Source organism: Amblyraja radiata, chromosome 38 (genome assembly GCF_010909765.2).
Source record: "Amblyraja radiata isolate CabotCenter1 chromosome 38, sAmbRad1.1.pri, whole genome shotgun sequence".
NCBI classification, from domain to species: Eukaryota; Metazoa; Chordata; class Chondrichthyes; order Rajiformes; family Rajidae; genus Amblyraja; species Amblyraja radiata.
The window spans coordinates 994670-1013684 of NC_045993.1; the positions used below are offsets into that span (position 1 = coordinate 994670).

At 46.5% G+C, this 19015-nt stretch overlaps 1 protein-coding gene across 1 annotated transcript in view; it reads left to right on the forward strand.

The window, feature by feature from the left end:
- Positions 1-19015, forward strand: part of pold1 (DNA polymerase delta 1, catalytic subunit) — a 114052-nt gene that overhangs the window by 67860 nt on the left and 27177 nt on the right. The window contains exons 17-21 of the mRNA XM_033013117.1: positions 4189-4284; positions 5191-5328; positions 7186-7361; positions 9620-9772; positions 18067-18169. Of these exons, the coding sequence (XP_032869008.1) occupies positions 4189-4284; positions 5191-5328; positions 7186-7361; positions 9620-9772; positions 18067-18169 (666 nt within the window). The remainder of the gene's footprint in view (positions 1-4188; positions 4285-5190; positions 5329-7185; positions 7362-9619; positions 9773-18066; positions 18170-19015) is intronic.

The window sequence follows — 19015 nt, forward strand, 5'->3', positions numbered from 1 at the left end:
TCTCCCACAATAACCTCATAGGTGTTTGACCTCATTACACCTCATTAACCTCATTAGGGGGCAGCACAGTGGCGCAGTGTTAGAGTTGCTGCACCAGAGACCTGGATTTGATCCTGACCACAGATGCTATCTGTGCAGAGTTTGTACATTTTCCTCATGACCTGCCTGCGTTTTCTCTGGGTGCTACGGTTCCCTCCCACACTCCAAAGATGGGCAGGTCTAGTCTGAACAAGGGTCTCTACCTGTAACATCATCTATTCCCTTTCTCCAGAGATGCTGTCTGTCTGAGTTACTCCAGCTTCATGTGTCTACCTTTGGTTTAAACCAGCATCTGCAGTTCCTTCCTATAGACTTGTAGGTCAATTGGCATCTGTACATTGTCCCAAGTGTGTGTAGGATAGTGTAAGTGTACGGGGTGATCACTGGTCAGCATTGACTCGGTGGGCCGATGGGCTTGTTTCCACGCTGTATCTCCAAAGTCTAAAATGTCTCCAATGACACGACCAGACACACATACACACGCACGCGCACACACACACACGCATGCACACACGCATGCACACACACATGCACACACACACGAACGCATACACGCGCATGCACACACACACGCATGCACACACACACACACACATACACACGCACGAGCACACACACACACGCATGCACACACGCATGCACACACACATGCACACACACACGAACGCATACACGCGCACACACACACACGCATGCGCACACACACACACACACACATACACACGCACGCGCACACACGCATGCACACACACACGCACAAACACACGCACACACACACGAACGCATACGCGCGCACACACACACACGCATGCGCACACACACACACACACACATACACACGCGCGCACACACACGCACGCTCACACACACAAGCACGCACACACACGCATGCGCACACATACTCGCACGCACACGCACGCGCACACACACGCACACACACACGCACACGCGCACACACTCGCGCACACACACGCACACACACACGAACGCATACGCGCGCACACGCACACACACACGCATGCACATACGCACACACACACGCATGCACACACGCACACAAACAAGAGGTCTAGATGGTCTGGAACAAATGACTCACTTCCTGACTCTTGAAACATTTCCATTTGCAAAATACAAATCCAGTAATATGATAGAAATCTCTTCCCCGCATTAACAAATTTCTGTTAATACCCATCGTGTTTTCAAAATTTATGATAATCCAAATGAATTATTGCTGTTAAAATGAACAACATGCAGCCATTTTGAGTGCAGCAAACCTCTCGGTACAGTAAGGTGATAACAACTTTGGTGGATCTACAAGCAGCGGGTAGAGCCACTGCCTCTCAGCGTCAGAGACCTGTGTTTGATCCTGATCTTGGGTGCTGTCTGTGTGGAGTTTGCACTTTCTCCACGTGACCACGTGGGTTTCTCCGGGTGCTCCAGTTTCCTCCCACATCCTAAAGAGATGCGGGTTTGTAGGTTACCTGCCCTCTGTAAATTTCCCCTAGTGTGCAGGGAGTGCATGAGAAGGTGGGATAACGGAGAACTGGTGTGGACGGGTGATCAATGGTCAACTTGGTCTCAGTGGGCCGAAGGCAGTTTCCATGCTCTCTCACTGAACCGAGCTGCACTGGTTTATTTGTGTGCTCAGTGCGTCTTGTATGAAGAGTGGATGGAGCACCTCATCTTGAATTCAGTCCATAAACTCCCATCCCAGGGATCAGTGGATCTGGTTGAGAACATTACCAGACCACAGTCACTGTGGCGCAGCGGTAGAGTTGCTGCCTTACAGCGAATGCAGCGCCGGAGACCCGGGTTCCATCCCAACTACGGGTGCTGTCTGTACGGAGTTTGTGCGTTCTTCCCGTGACCACGTGGGTTTTCTCCGAGATCTTCGGTTTCCTCCCACAATCCAAAGACGTGCAGGTTTGTAGGTTAATTGGCTTGGTAAATGTAAAATTTGTCCCCAGTGTGTGTAGGATAGTGTTAGTGTGCAGGGATCGCTGGTCGGCACGGATCTTGCCTGTTTCCGCGCTGTATCTCTAAACTAAACTAAACCACAGTGCTATTGAGAATGCAGTTGCTTCTCTAAACCAGTGGTTCCTTTTGCAAAGCAGATTATAAATGTCAAGCCCGCCATTGACAAATGCCAGGGTCCTTGATGGTAGCGCATATTGTGCAAGTTACGGGTACAATGCCTGCCACTCTGGATAATAATAATAATATATTTTATTGTCATTGCACATAAGTGCAACAAGATCTGGTATGCAGCTTCCATCTGATCGTCATAACTTAAACAACTAATAACATTTAGATACCCCGAGAAACATGATTTATTAAAAAAAAGAACAGTAAAACAGTCTAAAGTGCAAATATGTCTGTGCCGGGTCGATGTGCGTGAATACAATTCATGGGGGTGGGGGGGGGGGGGGGGGGCATTCAGCAGGGCCGGTTCAGAGCGGCGATAGCTCTGGGGATGAAGCTGTTCCTGAGTCTGGAGGTGCGGGCATAGAAGGTAACCTGGTGTCTGTATTGTCTAAAGTTATTGCTACTCTCTCGCCCAGCTTGTCCAGTGGATGCCCGTACATTTTAGCTGCCTTCACTGGCACGATGGTGCTGTGGCTCGCTACCATGGGGTTTTCTAGCCTCAGTCAAGATTTGTACGCTTGTGGTTTAATTCTCCATTTGTGTTTTATTACTGAAAGTTGTGCTCAGTAGAAGGGCTTTCACAGAACACGACACCTTTGAAGGCTACAACCGCACTCAGCACCTTGTTTGATGTGGTATAGATCAAATACTGAGTGGAGCTATGTCAGCCCCAGCCAGGATCTTTGTTAATTGTGCTTGCTGCCCTGTAGCTGCAGTCTGAAGCTACAGTGGGATACTGTAGAACACACATCCCCCAACTAGACTTGACCGATCATCTGAATTTAACGTTTTGGCAAAATTGGGCGGTGAATCTGTGGAATTCTTTGCCACAGACGGCTGTGGAGGCCACGTCAGTGGATATTTTTATGGCAGAGATAGATTCTTGATTAGTACGGGTGTCGGGGGGGTTATGAGGAGAAGGCAGGACAATGGGGTTAGGAGAAAGAGATAGTTCAGCCATGATTAAATGGCGGAGTAGACTTGATGGGCCGAATGGCCTAATAGTAATACTGCTCCTATTCTATATGACCTTATAAGCCCAGGTTGTTTGGACCATCAAGACGTAGTCTCTTATTTTCCATTGGAACCATCCAATCTAATGGAGATGCAAAGAACTGCAGATGCATACAAGAGCTGGAGTAACTCAGTGGAGGAAATGATTTGGTGATGTTTCAGGTCGTGGCAATCACGGCACAGTGCACATTGGTAGAGTTGCAGCCTCACAGCGCCAGAGACTTCGGTTTGACCCTGACTACGGGTGCTGTCTGTACGAAGTTTGCACGTTTTCCCTGTGACCGCATGGGTTTTCTCAGGGGGCTCCAGTTTCCTTCCACATTCCAAAGACGTGCAGGTTTGTAGGTTAATTGACTTCTGTAAATTGTCCCTTGTGTCTAAGGTAGGGCTAGTATACAGGTGATTGCTGGTCAGCACAGACTCGGTGGGCCGAAGGGCCTGTTTCCACACTGTATCTCTTAACTAAACTAATGGCTTGTGGCCACTGTAGCATTTCCCCCTCCCCGCCCCTACCCTGTGCCCCACCTGGCCTCACATCCATTTATTCAGTTGCCCGTTTGAAGCTGTTTTAAATCTCGTTCCATTGCCGTACCTGGGAGCAGAACTAAGTTCATTCCAGCGTTTGATTTGTTTCCTCTGATTATTGACTTTTCTGACACAAGAAACAGTTTATATACTTTTTTTAAACAGTGTATTCATCTTCATGCTTTTAAATACCTCTGTAAAATCTCCCATTAAGCTTCTGGAAAATGATCTTAAATTCTTTGTTCAGTTCGTGTTACATCTGACCTGGGAATACTTCTGGTCAGTGCTACCAATTAAAATATCGTTTGTTTCATTCTTCCATTCATCCTCTCCTTCCCCATGGTTTCATTTAAAACGTACAGTGTTCTCGTCTGTTTTTCCTTTTGCAGCTCTCTATTGCTCTTTTTTATTGTTAACATCGAGAATATATTTAAATCTGGGGTTTCTCACTTTCTTCCCCCCCAGAGTGTCACTGGATTTGGGCGACAAATGATTGAGAAAACGAAACAGCTGGTTGAATCGAAGTACACCATTGCAAATGGCTACAAAGCAGATGCCAAGGTAAGTCTGGCCCATCTGAAGAAGGGTCTCGACCCAAAACGTCACCCGTTCCTTCTCTCCAGAGATGCTGCCTGTCCCGCTGAGTTACTCCAACTTTTTGTGTCTATCTTCGTTTTAAATCTCCAAATCTGAGGAAGGGCATTCTTGCTATTGAGGGAGTGCAGCGTAAGTTCACGAGGTTAATTCCCGGGATGGCGGGACTATCAAATGTTGAAAGAATGGAGCGGCTGGGCTTGTATACACTGGAATTTAGAAGGATGAGAGGAGATCTTATTGAAACATATAAGATTATTAAGGGATTGGAAATGCTAGAGGCAGGAAACATGTTCCCGATGTTAGGGGAGTCCAGAACCATGGACCACAATTTAAGAATAAGGGGTAGGCCATTTAGAACGGAGACGAGGAAAAAGCTTTTCACCCAGAGAGTTGTGAATCTGTGGAATTCTCTGCCTCAGAAGACAGTGGAGGCCAATTCTCTGGATGCTTTCAAGATAGAGTTAGATACAGCTCTTAAAGATAGCGGAGTCAAGAGATATGGGGAGAAGACAGGAACGGGGTACTGATTGTGGATGATCAGCCATGATCACAATGAATGGTGGTGCTGGCTCGAAGTGCCAAATGGCCTCCTCCTGCACCTATTGTCTATTGTCTAAACCAGCATCTGCAGTTCCTTCTAACCCATTTCACTGAAGGCTGGCGGAATGGCAGCAAACACCCAGCGTGTGTGCCAAACATTTCCTTCATTCTCCTCACTGTAGTTTTTCACTGTACCTCGGTACACGTGACAATAAACCAAACTGTGACTGTAACTCATTCCGTGGAAAGTAGAAGCACCAAGCCCACTCCTTAATATATTATCCTCCTTAACAATATATCACCCCTGCCTTCTTCTTCCCCTCTCGTCAGATTATTTATGGTGACACAGATTCTGTGATGTGTAAACTGGGGACACAGACGGTGGAAGAAAGCATGGCACTCGGTCGCGAGGCAGCTGAGTGGGTCTCGAGTCACTTCATCCCCCCTATTAAACTCGAGTTTGAAAAGGTGAGTGGAAAAGTTTTTGTGTGTAATTTAGTTAAAATGAGTTGAAGGAACCCTGGGGACCTTCTCCGGTAATCAATGCACTGACATCACAGAAATATGCAGGCACTTGTGCTTTAGGTTCCAGGCCTGCAGCCATTGCCAGGTGAGAGGACGTGGTCAACAGATGGCCTGGGACCATACCTTCATAAGTTCTAGGAGCAGAATTAGGCCATTCGGCCCATTGAATGTATTCAATCATGGCTGGTTGATCTTTCCTTCTCAACCTGCCTTCTCCCCAAAACCCCTGACACCCGTACTAATCAAGAATCTGTCAATCTGCGCCTTAAAAATATCAATTGACTTGGCCTCCACAATGAACCATGAAAGAAGCAAAAACTGCAAAAACAGATTGGATATTTATGGTAAGCAATGTGTGTTTTTCGTAGCCAGAAGTAGAAACATAGAAACATAGAAAATAGGTGCAGGAGTAGGCCATTCGGCCCTTCGAGCCTGCACCGCCATTCAATATGATCATGGCTGATCATCCAACTCAGTATCCCGTACCTGCCTTCTCTCCATACCCCCCGATCCCTTTAGCCACAAGGGCCACATCTAACTCCCTCTTAAATATAGCCAATGAACTGTGGCCTCAACTACCTTCTGTGGTAGAGAATTCCAGAGATTCACCACTCTCTGTGTGAAAAATGTTTTTCTCATCTCGGTCCTAAAAGATTTCCCCCTTATCCTTAAACTGTGACCCCTTGTTCCGGACTTCCCCAACAGTACAATACAATACAATACAATACAATACAATACAATACCTTTTATTTGTCATTTGAACCTCACATGAGGTTCAAACGAAATTTGGTTTCTGCAGCCATACAAAAAAAGAACCAAGACACACACCAACACAATTCAATTCACATAAACATCCATCACAGTGAGTCCTCCTCACTGTGATGGAAGGCAAGACTTGTCTCTCCCCTGCTCTCCATTCCTCTCCCGAAGTCGAGGTCAGTAGGAACGGTCCATGGGAAGATCATATCTTTGACATCAATTGGTCAATGTTGCCGTAAATGTACCGTCCATCGATGCTTCTGTGTCTGCCTCACATATGCTTCATGGCTCACAAGCCTCTGGTAGAGTATTCCAAAGATCGACAAGCCTTGGGGAGAAAACATTCTTCCTCACTTTAGTGCTAAGTGCCAATTCTTATCCTGAGTGGATGCTTGCTAGTTCTTGTCTTTAGTAGTTTATGTTTTATTTCAGAATTCCGGCATCTGTTGTTTTTACTTGTGGAAACATACTTGTGGCATTTACCCTGTCAAGCTCCCTCAGAGCCAGGTCACATCCCATTCTTCCAACACTCCTGAAGAAAGGCATATTTTGTTCACGAGCCCAGTTCTCTCATCTCAAAAAACAATCCAGTGAATCTTTGCTGTTTGTTTAAGTGCGCAGTGGTCGGGTTGCTGCCTTACAGCGCTTGCAGCACCAGGGACCTGAGTTCTACCCCGACTACGGGTGCTGCCTGTACGGAGTTTTTACGTTCTCCCCGTGACCTGCGTGGGTTTTCTCAGATGTGTAGGATGGTGTTAGTGTGCGGGGATCGCTGGTCGGTGCCGGCTCGGTGGGCCGAAGGGCCTGTTTCCGCGCTGTATCTCTAAACTACAATAAGATGTAGATTGGAAGAGGAGACAAATTCCAAAATAATTTAAAACACTGAACCCCAGGTCCAAACGTCCGGCCATGAGGATGGAATTGGTGCCAAGGAACGGATCTTCTTGTGGGTAATCAAAGTCACTCCACTGGAGGAAGTTAGTTTGAATGTTCGTTTAAAATATAATAACGGCTAATACTTTTGGAAAATCTTTCTTTTAGGTGTATTTCCCTTACCTGCTCATCAACAAGAAGCGCTATGCTGGTCTATATTTCTCTTCAAGCCCGAACACCCATGATAAGATGGATTGCAAGGGGATAGAGACGGTGAGACGAGATAACTGCCCATTGGTGGCCAACCTGATCAACACCTGCCTTCAGAAAATCCTAATTGACAGGTAACTATTAATAGGCATCATTTCTTATGTATCTCAATTTGGAGGATTTACAATTCACCAAATGCTTACATTACCACTGAGATGAGAGCCTGTGGGTTGTACAAAGGGTAACATTTAATTTGCTCTTGATTGCTTCATACACAGTTGCTTTATTGCCAACCTGGATATTCAAGCTGGTGCCAAAAGAGATGAGGCACTCAGGTCTTGTGTTTATGGAACATTGAACCAACCCCATTGTGACTATTCTTTAATGAATTGAAGGTGGATCTGGCCCCTTTAATTGTATTATTCAGCCCCTGTATGATGTGTGGTCATCCCCAGAGTTGTGGTTGTCTATGATCTCAGTGAGATCCTATACCATGTGAGGGCAGAACTTCAGCAATGGACCACCACAAGCACCATGCAAGATCTGATCCAAGTAGCTGGGGGTTATTGGTTCAACTTCAACGGTTTAGTTACGAATTGTTTCATTATCCACATGCACTTCATTTTTACCACTACTAATTGAAACATAAAATCGTTGAAGATACTCAATGGACCAGGTTCCATCTGTGGAGGAGACATAGTCATTGTTTCAGATTGATCCTGGAACCATCCCAGGCTACGACCTTATTCCTTGGAATGTAGGATGTTAAGGGGGTGATCTTGCAGAAGTGTATAAAATGATGAGGAATATATACAGTGAATATACAGTCTATTACCTAGGGTAGGGGAGACAAGAACCAGAAGACACAGGTTTAAGGTGAGGGGTAAATATTTAATAGGAACCTGAGCGGCAACTTTTTCACACAGAGGGTGGTGGGTGTAATGCCCCTGTCCCACTTAGGAAACCTGAACGGAAACCTCTGGAGACTTTGCGCCCCACCCAAGGTTTCCGTGCGGTTCCCAGAGGTTGCAGGTGGTTGCCGGAGGTTGCAGGTAGTGGAAGCAGGTAGGGAGACTGACAAAAACCTCCGGGAACCGCACGGAAACCTTGGGTGGGGCGCAAAGTCTCCAGAGGTTTCCGTTCAGCTTTCCTAAGTGGGACAGGGGCATAAGTGGGACAGGGGCATTAGGAATGATTTGCCAGAGGAGGTGGTTGAGGCAGGTACAATAACAACATTTAAAAGCCATTTGGACAGATACTTGGATTGGAAAGGTTTAGAGGGATATTGGCCAAAGGCGGCCAATGGGACTCGCGTAGATGGGGGGGGCATGGTGTTGGGCAAGGATGAGTTGGGGTGAAAGGCAAGTTTCCGTGCTGTAACTGTTTAAAGGCCACAGCCTGCTGTTTGCCCGGCGACTTTGCACTCATTGCAAGTTGTACTCAAATTTCACCCTGCAATAAGTTACAAAACCAGAGCATTCAGATTGATAGTGACCGCATTATTAATAACTTAATTCTCATAGTTCTGCAAAGTTATGCTTTCTTTCCATGAAAGCACATTTCCTGTGTGTTCCAAGGAACTACCTACAATACAATACAATTTATTTGTCACTTGAACCTCATAGAGGCTCAAATGAAATGTTGTTTCTGCAGTCATACACACAAGAAAAAAGACCCAAGACACAACACAATTTACACAGACATCCATCACAGCGCATCTCCTCCTCGCTGTGATGGAAGGCAAAAAAACTTATCTCTCCCCTGCACTCCCCATTCCCCTCCCGATGTCAGAGTCAAAGCCCCCGGCGGGCGATGGCAATTGTCCCGCGGCCATTAATGCCGCGCCGGGCGATGCAAGGCCGCGCTCCGGGTCTTGTTGTTGGAGCCCCCGGCGGGCGCTAGCAAAGTCCCGCAGCCGTTGAAGCCACGCTGGGCGATGTCAGGCCCCGCTCCAGGTACTCCTCGACTCCGCGTTGCGGAAGCCCCGAAAAGCGGTCTCCCAGCAGGGACCCACGGGCTCCCGATATTACTGTCCACCAGACCTGCGGTTGGAGCCTCCGAATCTCCGAGAGTCGGGTTGCAGCAGCGCACCACCACCGCTCCTCCCGCTCCGAACTCGGCCAGCTCCGCGATGGTGAGTAGGTCCGCAGCTCCGCAACTGGAGCCCCAGGTCGTTCCTGCTGGAGGCCGCTCCACGTTGCAGCCCCAATGACAACGGAGACCCGACAGGGAAAAGGTTGGGTTCTCCGCGTAGGGGAAAGATTTAAAAAGTTTCCCCCACCAGCCACCCCCACACACACATACACACACACATACCCCATCAAAAAAAAAAAAAACTGCATTAAAACGGGACAAAAAATAGACCTGTGATTGCACCTGTATTATCCACCAGGGACCCCCAAGGAGCAGTGGAGCACGCCAAGGACGTTATTTCTGATTTGCTATGTAATCGGATCGACACCTCACAGCTGGTGATTACCAAGGAGCTGACGCGGACGGCCGATGAGTACGCGGCGAAGCAGGCACACGTGGAGTTGGCAGAAAGGTAGGAACACATTCATCTCCATCTGCCTTTCTCTGCACCTCAACTTCCCTTGAGGCTGATCAGTGTTGCTGGGATCTGGTTTCATGCACGTTGGCAGCTTTTTAGTTTAGTTTGGAGATACAGCGTGGAAACAGGCCCACCGAGTCCAAGCCAACCCGCAATCCCTGTACACGAACACTATCCTACACACACAAGGGTCAATTTACAATTTTAACCAAGCCAATTAACCTACAAACCTGTAGGTCTTTGGAGTGTGGGAGGAAACCGGAGATCCCGGAGAAAACCACGTAGGCCGGGGGAGGGAGAACGAACAAACTCCATAAAGACAGCACCATTGGTCTGGATCAAACCCGGGTCTCTGGCTCTGTGAGATAGCAACTCTACTGGTGTGCCACCATGCGGCCCATTCTCCAGAACCTTGCTCGAATGTCGTTCTCCATGCATGAGGTTATGTGGTAAGTGTGCGCATGTTATTGGGAATGCAGGCCAATCCAGTTCTGTTCACTCCCAATCCCCTTCCTGGAGTATTTCCCATGTGGATCACTGATTAACAGTTATGGTGCAGATCTGGCTTCTGTTATCTGCTCTGTCTAGCAGTGGTGAAGGTTTTAGATTGTGCCCTAAGAAATGAGACCAGCGAACTTTGCAAAACACAAAGTACTGGAGGAACAGCGGATCAGGCAGCATCTTCGGAGGGAATGGGCAGATGTCATTTCAGGACAGGACTCTTCTTCATAATAATTGCCGAGTCAGTCTAAAGAAGGGTCCCAACCTGAAACATCTGTCCATTCCCTCCACTGATGCTGTCTGACCCGCTGAGTTCTTCCAGCACTTTGTATTTTGCTCAAGATTCCAGCATCTGCAATTCCTTGTGTCTGTCTCCTACTCCTTATTTCTTTTACCACAATGAGGCCACTTGCAAACTGGAGAAACAGCTTCCCAGATTCCGCTTGAGTAGCTCACGACCTAACGGTATGAACATTGAATTCTCCAATTCTAGATAACTTGCCTAATCCACCCTCCCTCCGAGAGAAAGCGGGAAGAGAAGAGGGGCAGGGAAAAGCCTGGCGGGTAGTAGATAGATACAGGTCTGGAGAAAGGTCCCAGCCCAAAACATGCTCCAAGGGAGGCACGGTGGCGCAGCGGTAGAGTTGCTGCCTTACAGCACTTGCAGCGCCGGAGTCCCGGGTTCGATCCCGACTACGGGTGCTGTCTGCAGGGAGTTTGTACCTTCTTCTGCGTGTTTTTTCTCCGAGATCTTCGGCTTCCTCCCACACTCCAAAGATGTTCAGGTTTGTAGGTTCATTGGTTTGGGTTTTTATATACTTAGTATAAGTGTAACCTGTCCCTGGTGTGTGTAGGCTTGTGCGGGGATTGCTGGTCGGTGAGGACTCGGTGGGCTGAAGGAACTGTTTCTGCACTGTATTCTTAAACTAAACTAAACTAAATAATACAGCCTGATCCCCTGAGTTATTTTGGTGTCATTTTTTTCTGATATAAATGCAAGTTATTTTGTGTAGTTTTAGGACGGAATGTCACTTCCCAACTATCCCCTCCCTAAAACACCCATTTCCAAGGATAAATGACAAACCCACATTTAAAATAAAGTGGTTTGAAGAAGGGACTCGACCCAAAACTGTCACCTATTCCTTCGCTCCATAGATACTGCCTCACCCACTGAGTTTCTCCAGCATTTTTGTCTACCTTTAAAATAAAGTTATCATTAGTGGCGTACCTGTACAAATAAGAGCTGAATTGTCAAATACTCAAGTCATTACGATGACGGGAACTGTTATCTTCTTTGAAGAGTGTCCATTATGAGGAAATGTGATGAAATAATTACAAGTGTTTCACATCGAGTCACTGTCAGCTTCAGGTATCACGTCAAATTATTGAAGTATTATTTTTTAATCAGAAACGAGCAGACTTTGTCAGCGGCACGTTACAAGGGCAGGAATATTTGCGTTTGGAAACTCATTTTATTTAGTTTCCAGCGAGTTGCCAGAATCGTTGACCTGTATCTTTCAGGAAATGCAGAAATAGCAGCTTGAGGCTTGGTCACAGCAGCTGCAAGACCAGAAGCCGTTGCGCAAAAATAAAAAAAGCTGCTTTGAGATCAAATTGCTCAGATTTCCTGTGACTTTGTTTTTTTTAATATTAACAGCAGATTGGGAGAAGAGTCAGTAACCCCTCAAGTCTGTAACAAGAAAGATTTATATTGTGTCCTGCAATTTCTTTGGAACGCCAGAGGTTGAGGGGAGACCTGATAGTAGTGTATATAATGATGGTTGGATAGACAAGTCAGAACCTCTTTCCCCAGAGGGGAAATGTCAAAGATTAGAGGGCACAGCTTTAAGGATGGAGGGGCAAGAACTTGGAAGGTACATGTGCTGGATGAGTATCTTTTACACAGAGTGGTGGTAGAGGCTTTAGGATAGGTGCATGGATATGGAGGGATATGGATCACGTACAGGCAGAGGGGATTAGTTTAACTTGCCATCATGTGTGGCACGGACATCGTGGGCCGAAGGGCCTGTTCCAGTGCTGCATCTCCAAACCAAAGATACTAGAGGAGCTCTTCTAATATCTTTGCTCTAAACCATCGCAGGTTGTACCACACACAATCTCCAATAATATTCCTGACTTTAATATGTATCTTCTGTCTGTCGGTGTTGTGCCAAAATTCGGGAATGCTGCTGGGATGGGGCGGATAAGCTGGGGGGTATGAATGTTGTGTTGCACTGGTGTGGGGCTTGCAGGATAGAGCAGAGACACTTCACCTGTACACCATCACCTGCCTATATGGAAGGAAGGCACGGGCAAGTTGGGTTTAACAAAATAGGCAGTGCCGACTTTACAATCCAGAGATACATCGTGGAAACAGGCCCTTCGGCCCAACAAATCCATGCTGACCAGCAATGTCCATGTACACTAACACTATCCTAAACACTGGGGAAAATTTACAGAAGCTAATTAACCTACAAACCTGCCTGTCTTTGGAGTGTGGGAGGAAGCCGGAGCACCTGGAGAAAACCCACGTGGTCACAGGGAGAATGCACAAATTCTGTACAGACAGCACCCGTGGTCAGGATCGAACCTGGATCTCTGGCGCTGGGAGGCAGCAACTCTACCCACTGCACCACCGCCGCCAAACATTGATGACCCAATGTGATTTACATGTTGGGTGAATGGGCAAATGTATGGCAGATATTATTGGAATAATATTCATGTGGGTAAATGCAAGGCTATTCATTTATTTTCTAAAATCACAGCCAAATTATCCATGTCGGAAGGAACTGCAGAAGCTGATTTACATTGAAGATAGACATAAAATGCTGTACTAACTCGGTGGGTCAGGCAGCATCTCTGGAGAAAAGGAAGAGGTGACGGGGTTGGGTCTGAATGAAGAAGAGTCTCGACCCAAAGTGTCCCCCAATCCTTCTCTCCAGAGATGCTGCCTGTCCCGCTGAGTTACTCCAGCATTTTGTGTCTACCTTCTGAATGGTGAAAGTTTGGAGTGGTGAACGGTGAGAATCCCACCGGCTTTAAGAAGACTACTGTTATCTGGATTGATTAGATCTGCACTCACTGCAGAGTTGAGTAGAATGAGCGGGAGATCTCATGGAAACTGTTTAAAGGTAGGCTGATCCCGATAGATGGGGAGTGCAGAACCAGGGGTTACAGCCATGTAGAAGGGGCTAGTGGAGTCAAGGGATATGGGGAGAAGGCAGGCACGGGTTATTGATAGGGGACGATCAGCCATGATCACAATGAATGGCGGTGCTGGCTCGAAGGGCCGAATGGCCTCCTCCTGCACCTATTTTCTATGTTTCTAAGGTAGGCTGATCCCAATAGAACCACTCCAGAACCAGAGGTTACAGCCATGTAGTACCAAGATCGGGAGAACCTTGTTCATCTCTGGAGTGATGAACCTGTAAAACTTTCTACCACAGAAGATATTGAAAGCCAAATGTATAGAAAGGAACTTCAGATGATGGTTTACACCGAAGAATATGCTTAAGAAATGAGTTGACACGTTTCTTGGTGCCAAAGAGATAGAAGGATAGGGGGGTAGGTTATTAAAGCCAATGATAAACTGAAATAGGTGTGAATAGGAGGCCAGGGACAAAGGGCAAACACCTAGTTTTTATCTTTCTAAATGTTCTGCATGGTGTGCTGGGTATATTTTAAGAACAGCACCATTTCGGAACCAAAAGTACAAATAGACGAGTGTTGCACCTTTGGTGTTGCTAGTGTTGCTATGCCACAGTTGCAGCAGAGGTACATGTGCCCACACCGGGGCAGGGTGTGCTCTTGGAAGCGCTTGGCTGAACATAGAAGCCGAAAGCCATGTAAGAAGAGGTGGGTGCGGAGGTTACACTCCGTTAGCAGACTGGCCCTGCTTCTCACCGCCCTCACTACACAACTTATGTCCGATGCAGGTGGCACATCTTATTTTAGAGTTGATCAAATCCACGTAAAGGATTGTGGGACTTTCCTTTGCACAGTTGTGGCTTCTTTGTGGGTAGTGGGTAATCTTTGTAATCAAGACTTGTTTATTTTTAGTCAGTCGGTCGGCGGCGTTTAGATTTCTTCTTTTCTATCCTACCGGCATAATCCCAAGATGTGTTTTTTTCATATTCATCATAAGCAAGATTCCTTACAACATGTTTTCTTGTGTAACCGTGTGTGGAAGGAGGAATCTTGATCTTGTTAGAATATTGGTTTTGCTCTTTGTTTCAATATAATGCTGCATTCCCTGAAGATTCTGTGGCTGCCGGCTTTGTAGAATGACGTTTGAGTGACTTGTTCATGTATACACCGCGTGTACACTTGCTTGTGTGTGTGTGTGTGTGTGTGTGTGTGTGTGTGTGTCTGTGTGTGTGTGTGTGTGTGTGTGTGTGTGTGTGTGTGTGTGTGTGTCTGTCTGTGTGTCTGTGTGTGTGTGTGTGTGTGTGTCTGTCTGTGTGTGTGTGTGTGTGTGTGTCTGTGTGTGTGTCTGTCTGTGTGTGTGTGTGTCTGTGTGTGTGTGTGTCTGTGTGTGTGTGCCTGTCTGTCTGTGTGTGTGTGTGTGTAAGTGGATAGGCTCGGGGATATTAATCAGTGGGCAGATTCTTAAATTCATTCTATTCCTCTTGTGTACCCTTCCATGTGTAAATTGTCATTCAATAGAAAGGTGAAGAGAAAATGAACCTTCCAAATTACGATCATAAAGTGATGCCCTTTGTGTCAAAGCTTCCTGCTCACACTCCCCATTGGCTTGCAGGCTGTTAATAAGAAATTGGAACAGAATTTGGCTCATCAAGTCTACTCCACCATTCAATCATGGCAAATCTATCTTTCCCGCTTAACCCCATTCTCCTGCCTTCTCCCTATAACCCCTGACACTCGTTCTAATCAAGAATCTATGTATCTTTGTCCTCAAATTATTTATTGGCTGGGCCTCCGCTGCCTTCTGTGGCAATGAATTCTACAGATTCACCACCTTTGACTAAAGAAATTCCTCCTCATGTTAATAGAGGAACGACCTTTAATTCTATGGCTATGACCTCTGCTCCTAGACTTTCCCATTAGTGGAAACATCCTCTCCACATCCACTCTATCCAGGTCTTTCACTATGCGATTCACTGAGGCTGATGATCTGTGGACTGCTAAAGCATTTGTACCTTTGTGAATCACCACAGTAAAGTGGGTAGGACTATGCTTTGAGAAGAGGGGAAACATTTATTACTTTCATAGAAACATAGAAAATAGGTACAGGAGTAGGCCATTCGGCCCTTCGAGCCAGCACCGCCATTCAATATGATCATGGCTGATCATACAACTCAGTATCCTGTACCTGCCTTCTCTCCATACCCCCTGATCCCTTTAGCCACAAGGGCCACATCTAACTCCCTCTTAAATATGGCCAATGAACTGGCCTCAACTACCTTCTGTAGCAGAGAATTCCAGAGATTCACCACTCTCTGTGTGAAAAATGTTTTTCTCATCTCAGTCCTAAAAGACTTCCCCCTTATCCTTAAACTGTGACCCCTTGTTCTGGACTTCCCCAACATTGGGAACAATCTTCCTGCATCTAGCCTGTCCAACCCCTTAAAAATTTTGTCCGTTTTCGACAATAGTGCATCAAATTAGCAAAGTAAAATGAATCCCAGTGTGCCACTTGATAAGTCAGTTTGTATTTGAGTCCTGCATAACACAGAGCCCCTGGTTTTGATTCCTGTTGAAAAGAATTACAACGGTTTCAAGCAGCAGAAGCCAAGGAGAAGCAAAGCACTGGTTGGGGTGAGAGTTGAGGCTCCCTGCTAAGTGTAGTTGGTGGATGTCACTTCATTGACTGCATTTACAGGAATAATTGAATGTGTTGCGTTCGTTCAACCCAGAACCAGCGATGTGTTAAGTGAGATGCTTGGCTTTGGGTTCAGCAATAAGCTGCGGTCCAAGATCCCTCTATAGTAGTCAGTTCTGAGGTTACCTACCCGACCTTCAGTGTTTGTCACATCTTGCTGCTGTTGAATTGCTCGTTGACATTTCAGGAAACGGTGTCATTATATTGAAACAAAGAGCAAAACAAAAATATTCCAGCAAGGCCACGATGCCCCCTGCCACCAAATACCTGCCACCGTACTTAGTTACACAAGCAATCACACTGAACACAATCTTGCTGGAAATAAATCTGGAAAAAGTTGCACCTTGCAAGGTTACTGTTGTGGGCGATGTAAAGAACTTTTGTCAGCTGACAAGGTGCCATAGAAATGTAAATATTGAATACAAGGAAGCAAGGTTTACTTAACATGTGTTTTGGGACTCGTCTTTTCATGGGATTTTGTATTGCATTTATTAACTCCAACTGAGTGTAAGTTTCATCGGGAGCTTTGTTGCAAATTTAGATTCAAGATTCAAGAGAGTTTATTGTCATGTGTCCCTGATAGGACAATGAAATTCTTGCTTTGCTTCAGCACAACAGAACATAGACGACATGAATACAGAACAGATCAGTGTGTCCATATACCATTATATAAATATATACACACATGAATAAATAAACTGATAAAGTGCAAATAACAGATAATGGGCTATTAATGTTCAGAGTTTTGTCCGAGTCGAGTTTAATAGCCTGATGGCTGTGGGGAAGCAGCTAAACCTGAACTATATCTGATTTCAAAACTGCTGCTACTGATGGTCAAAAAGATAGTGTTGTCTTGGGAGATGCTGACCTGCTGTGTGCCCCCAGATAGAAGTGGTTAAGGGTGTGACATGCTTCATTGAAATGCTTGAGGGTGGAGTGATTTCAGCAGTGGAAGAATATATATTTGGTTTCCACACCACTTCAATAACAGAACTGAAGTGCTAACTCTGTAAAGTTTAAAGGAGATGCGTGGGGCAGGTTTTTTCACACAGAATGATGGGTGTCTGGAACGTGCTGGTGTGTGTGGTGGTGGAGGCAGATACGAATGTAGCATTTAGGAGGCTTTTAGACAGGCACGTGGATATACAGGGAGTGGAGGGATATGGATCATGTGCAGTCATGGGTTATTTTGGCATTGACCAGCCATGATCACATTGAATGGCGGTGCTGGTTCGAAGGGCCGAATGGCCTCCTCCTGCACCTATTGTCTATTAGGTTTCGGCACACACATTGTGGGCCAAGGCGCTTGTTGTTGTGATGTTCTCTTATATGTTCTATGTTAAAACACAGAGCTATCATTGTATTCCAGAGCTGTTAGAATCGTGGAGCTGTATAGCACATTAACAGGCCCTTCGGCCCATCTTGTCCATGCAAGTCACCAAGGATTTTTTTCCTCCACTTCCCATGATCATAACAGGCACCTAAATGGAAAAGCCGTCACATAAGACGGCCACAATCTGTCAGCTATTCTCTGGAAATCCCCACCTAACCGCTCTGTTGAAGGGCCTTCACCATAAGGACTGAGGAACCCAGCATTAACAAGACTTGTGTTATCAGTGCCAACCTTGTCAGTGAAGGCCACATACTAACAGGCCCGTCCCACTTAGGCGATTTTTGGGGCGACTGCAGGCGTAAAATTTTCAACATGTTGAAAATCTGTGTCGACAATTTTTGCAGTCGTAGGTTGACGTGGGTTGTCGCCAGGTGCCGGAGGTGAATTCCATTACAGCTAGTCCCTGGCAGTTGCCTAAAGAGTTGCCTAAAGGGCCTGTCCCAGTCATCATCACTGGAGTTATTACAGTGTGTCAATCAGAAATATGAATGGTTTCATTGGAATGATTGTTAATCTGAATGTTTTGTTCCATTTCTTGTTGCTGACATGCAGGATGCGAAAGCGAGATGCCGGGAGCGCTCCTAACCTTGGAGACAGAGTTCCCTACGTAATCATCAGTGCTGCAAAAGGTGCGGCAGCCTACATGAAGTCGGAGGTAGCCATGTTTTCAATTTGCTTGCAAATTTGGTCTTGTGTTGTTCTTGTACTTGTTCTGGGACGGCACAGTGGCGCAGCGGTAGAGTTGCTACCTTGCAGCGTCAGAGCCGGGTTCGATCCCGACTACGGGTGCTGTCTGTACGCTGTTTGTACATTCTCCCCGTGACCTGCGTGGGTTTTCTCCGGTTTCCTCCCACACTCCAAAGACGTACAGATTTGTCCCGTGTGTGTAGGATAGTGCGCGGACTCGGTGGGCCGAAGGCTCTCTTTCCACACTGTATCTCTAAACTAAACTAAACTAAACTGACAGGCGACACTAAATGCACATTCTAGTTTTTTTTTTAACAACACAAATTGCTGGAGTAACTCAGCAGGTCAGGCATCACCTCTAGACCATGTGGAGAGGCGACATTTTGGGTTGGGACCCTTCTTCAGACTGTAGCGGTGAGAGGAGGCTGGAAGAGAGAAGCTTTCTTCCCCATCTCTGCAATCAGTCTGAACAAGGGTCCTGACCCAAAACGCCATCTAACCATGTTCTCCACAGATGCTGCCTGACCCGCTGAGTTACTCCAGCACTCTGTGAAACGTCACCTATCCATGTTCTCCACAGATCCTTTTCAAGATGGCGGCGCTGGCTTAACAGCTGCGGCCCACCTGCAGTCCGTCTGTTTTTTTTCTTTCGTTTTGTTCCTTGTCATGTTTTAGTTAATTTTGTTTTATTAAGTTGTGTGTGGGTGGGGTGGGAGAAACATGCCTTGGTCTCTTCCTTCGGGGGATGCGACTTTTTCTTCGGTCGTATTCCCCGTCCCCGTCTGCACCGAGGCCTAATGGCGGAGCTGGCGGC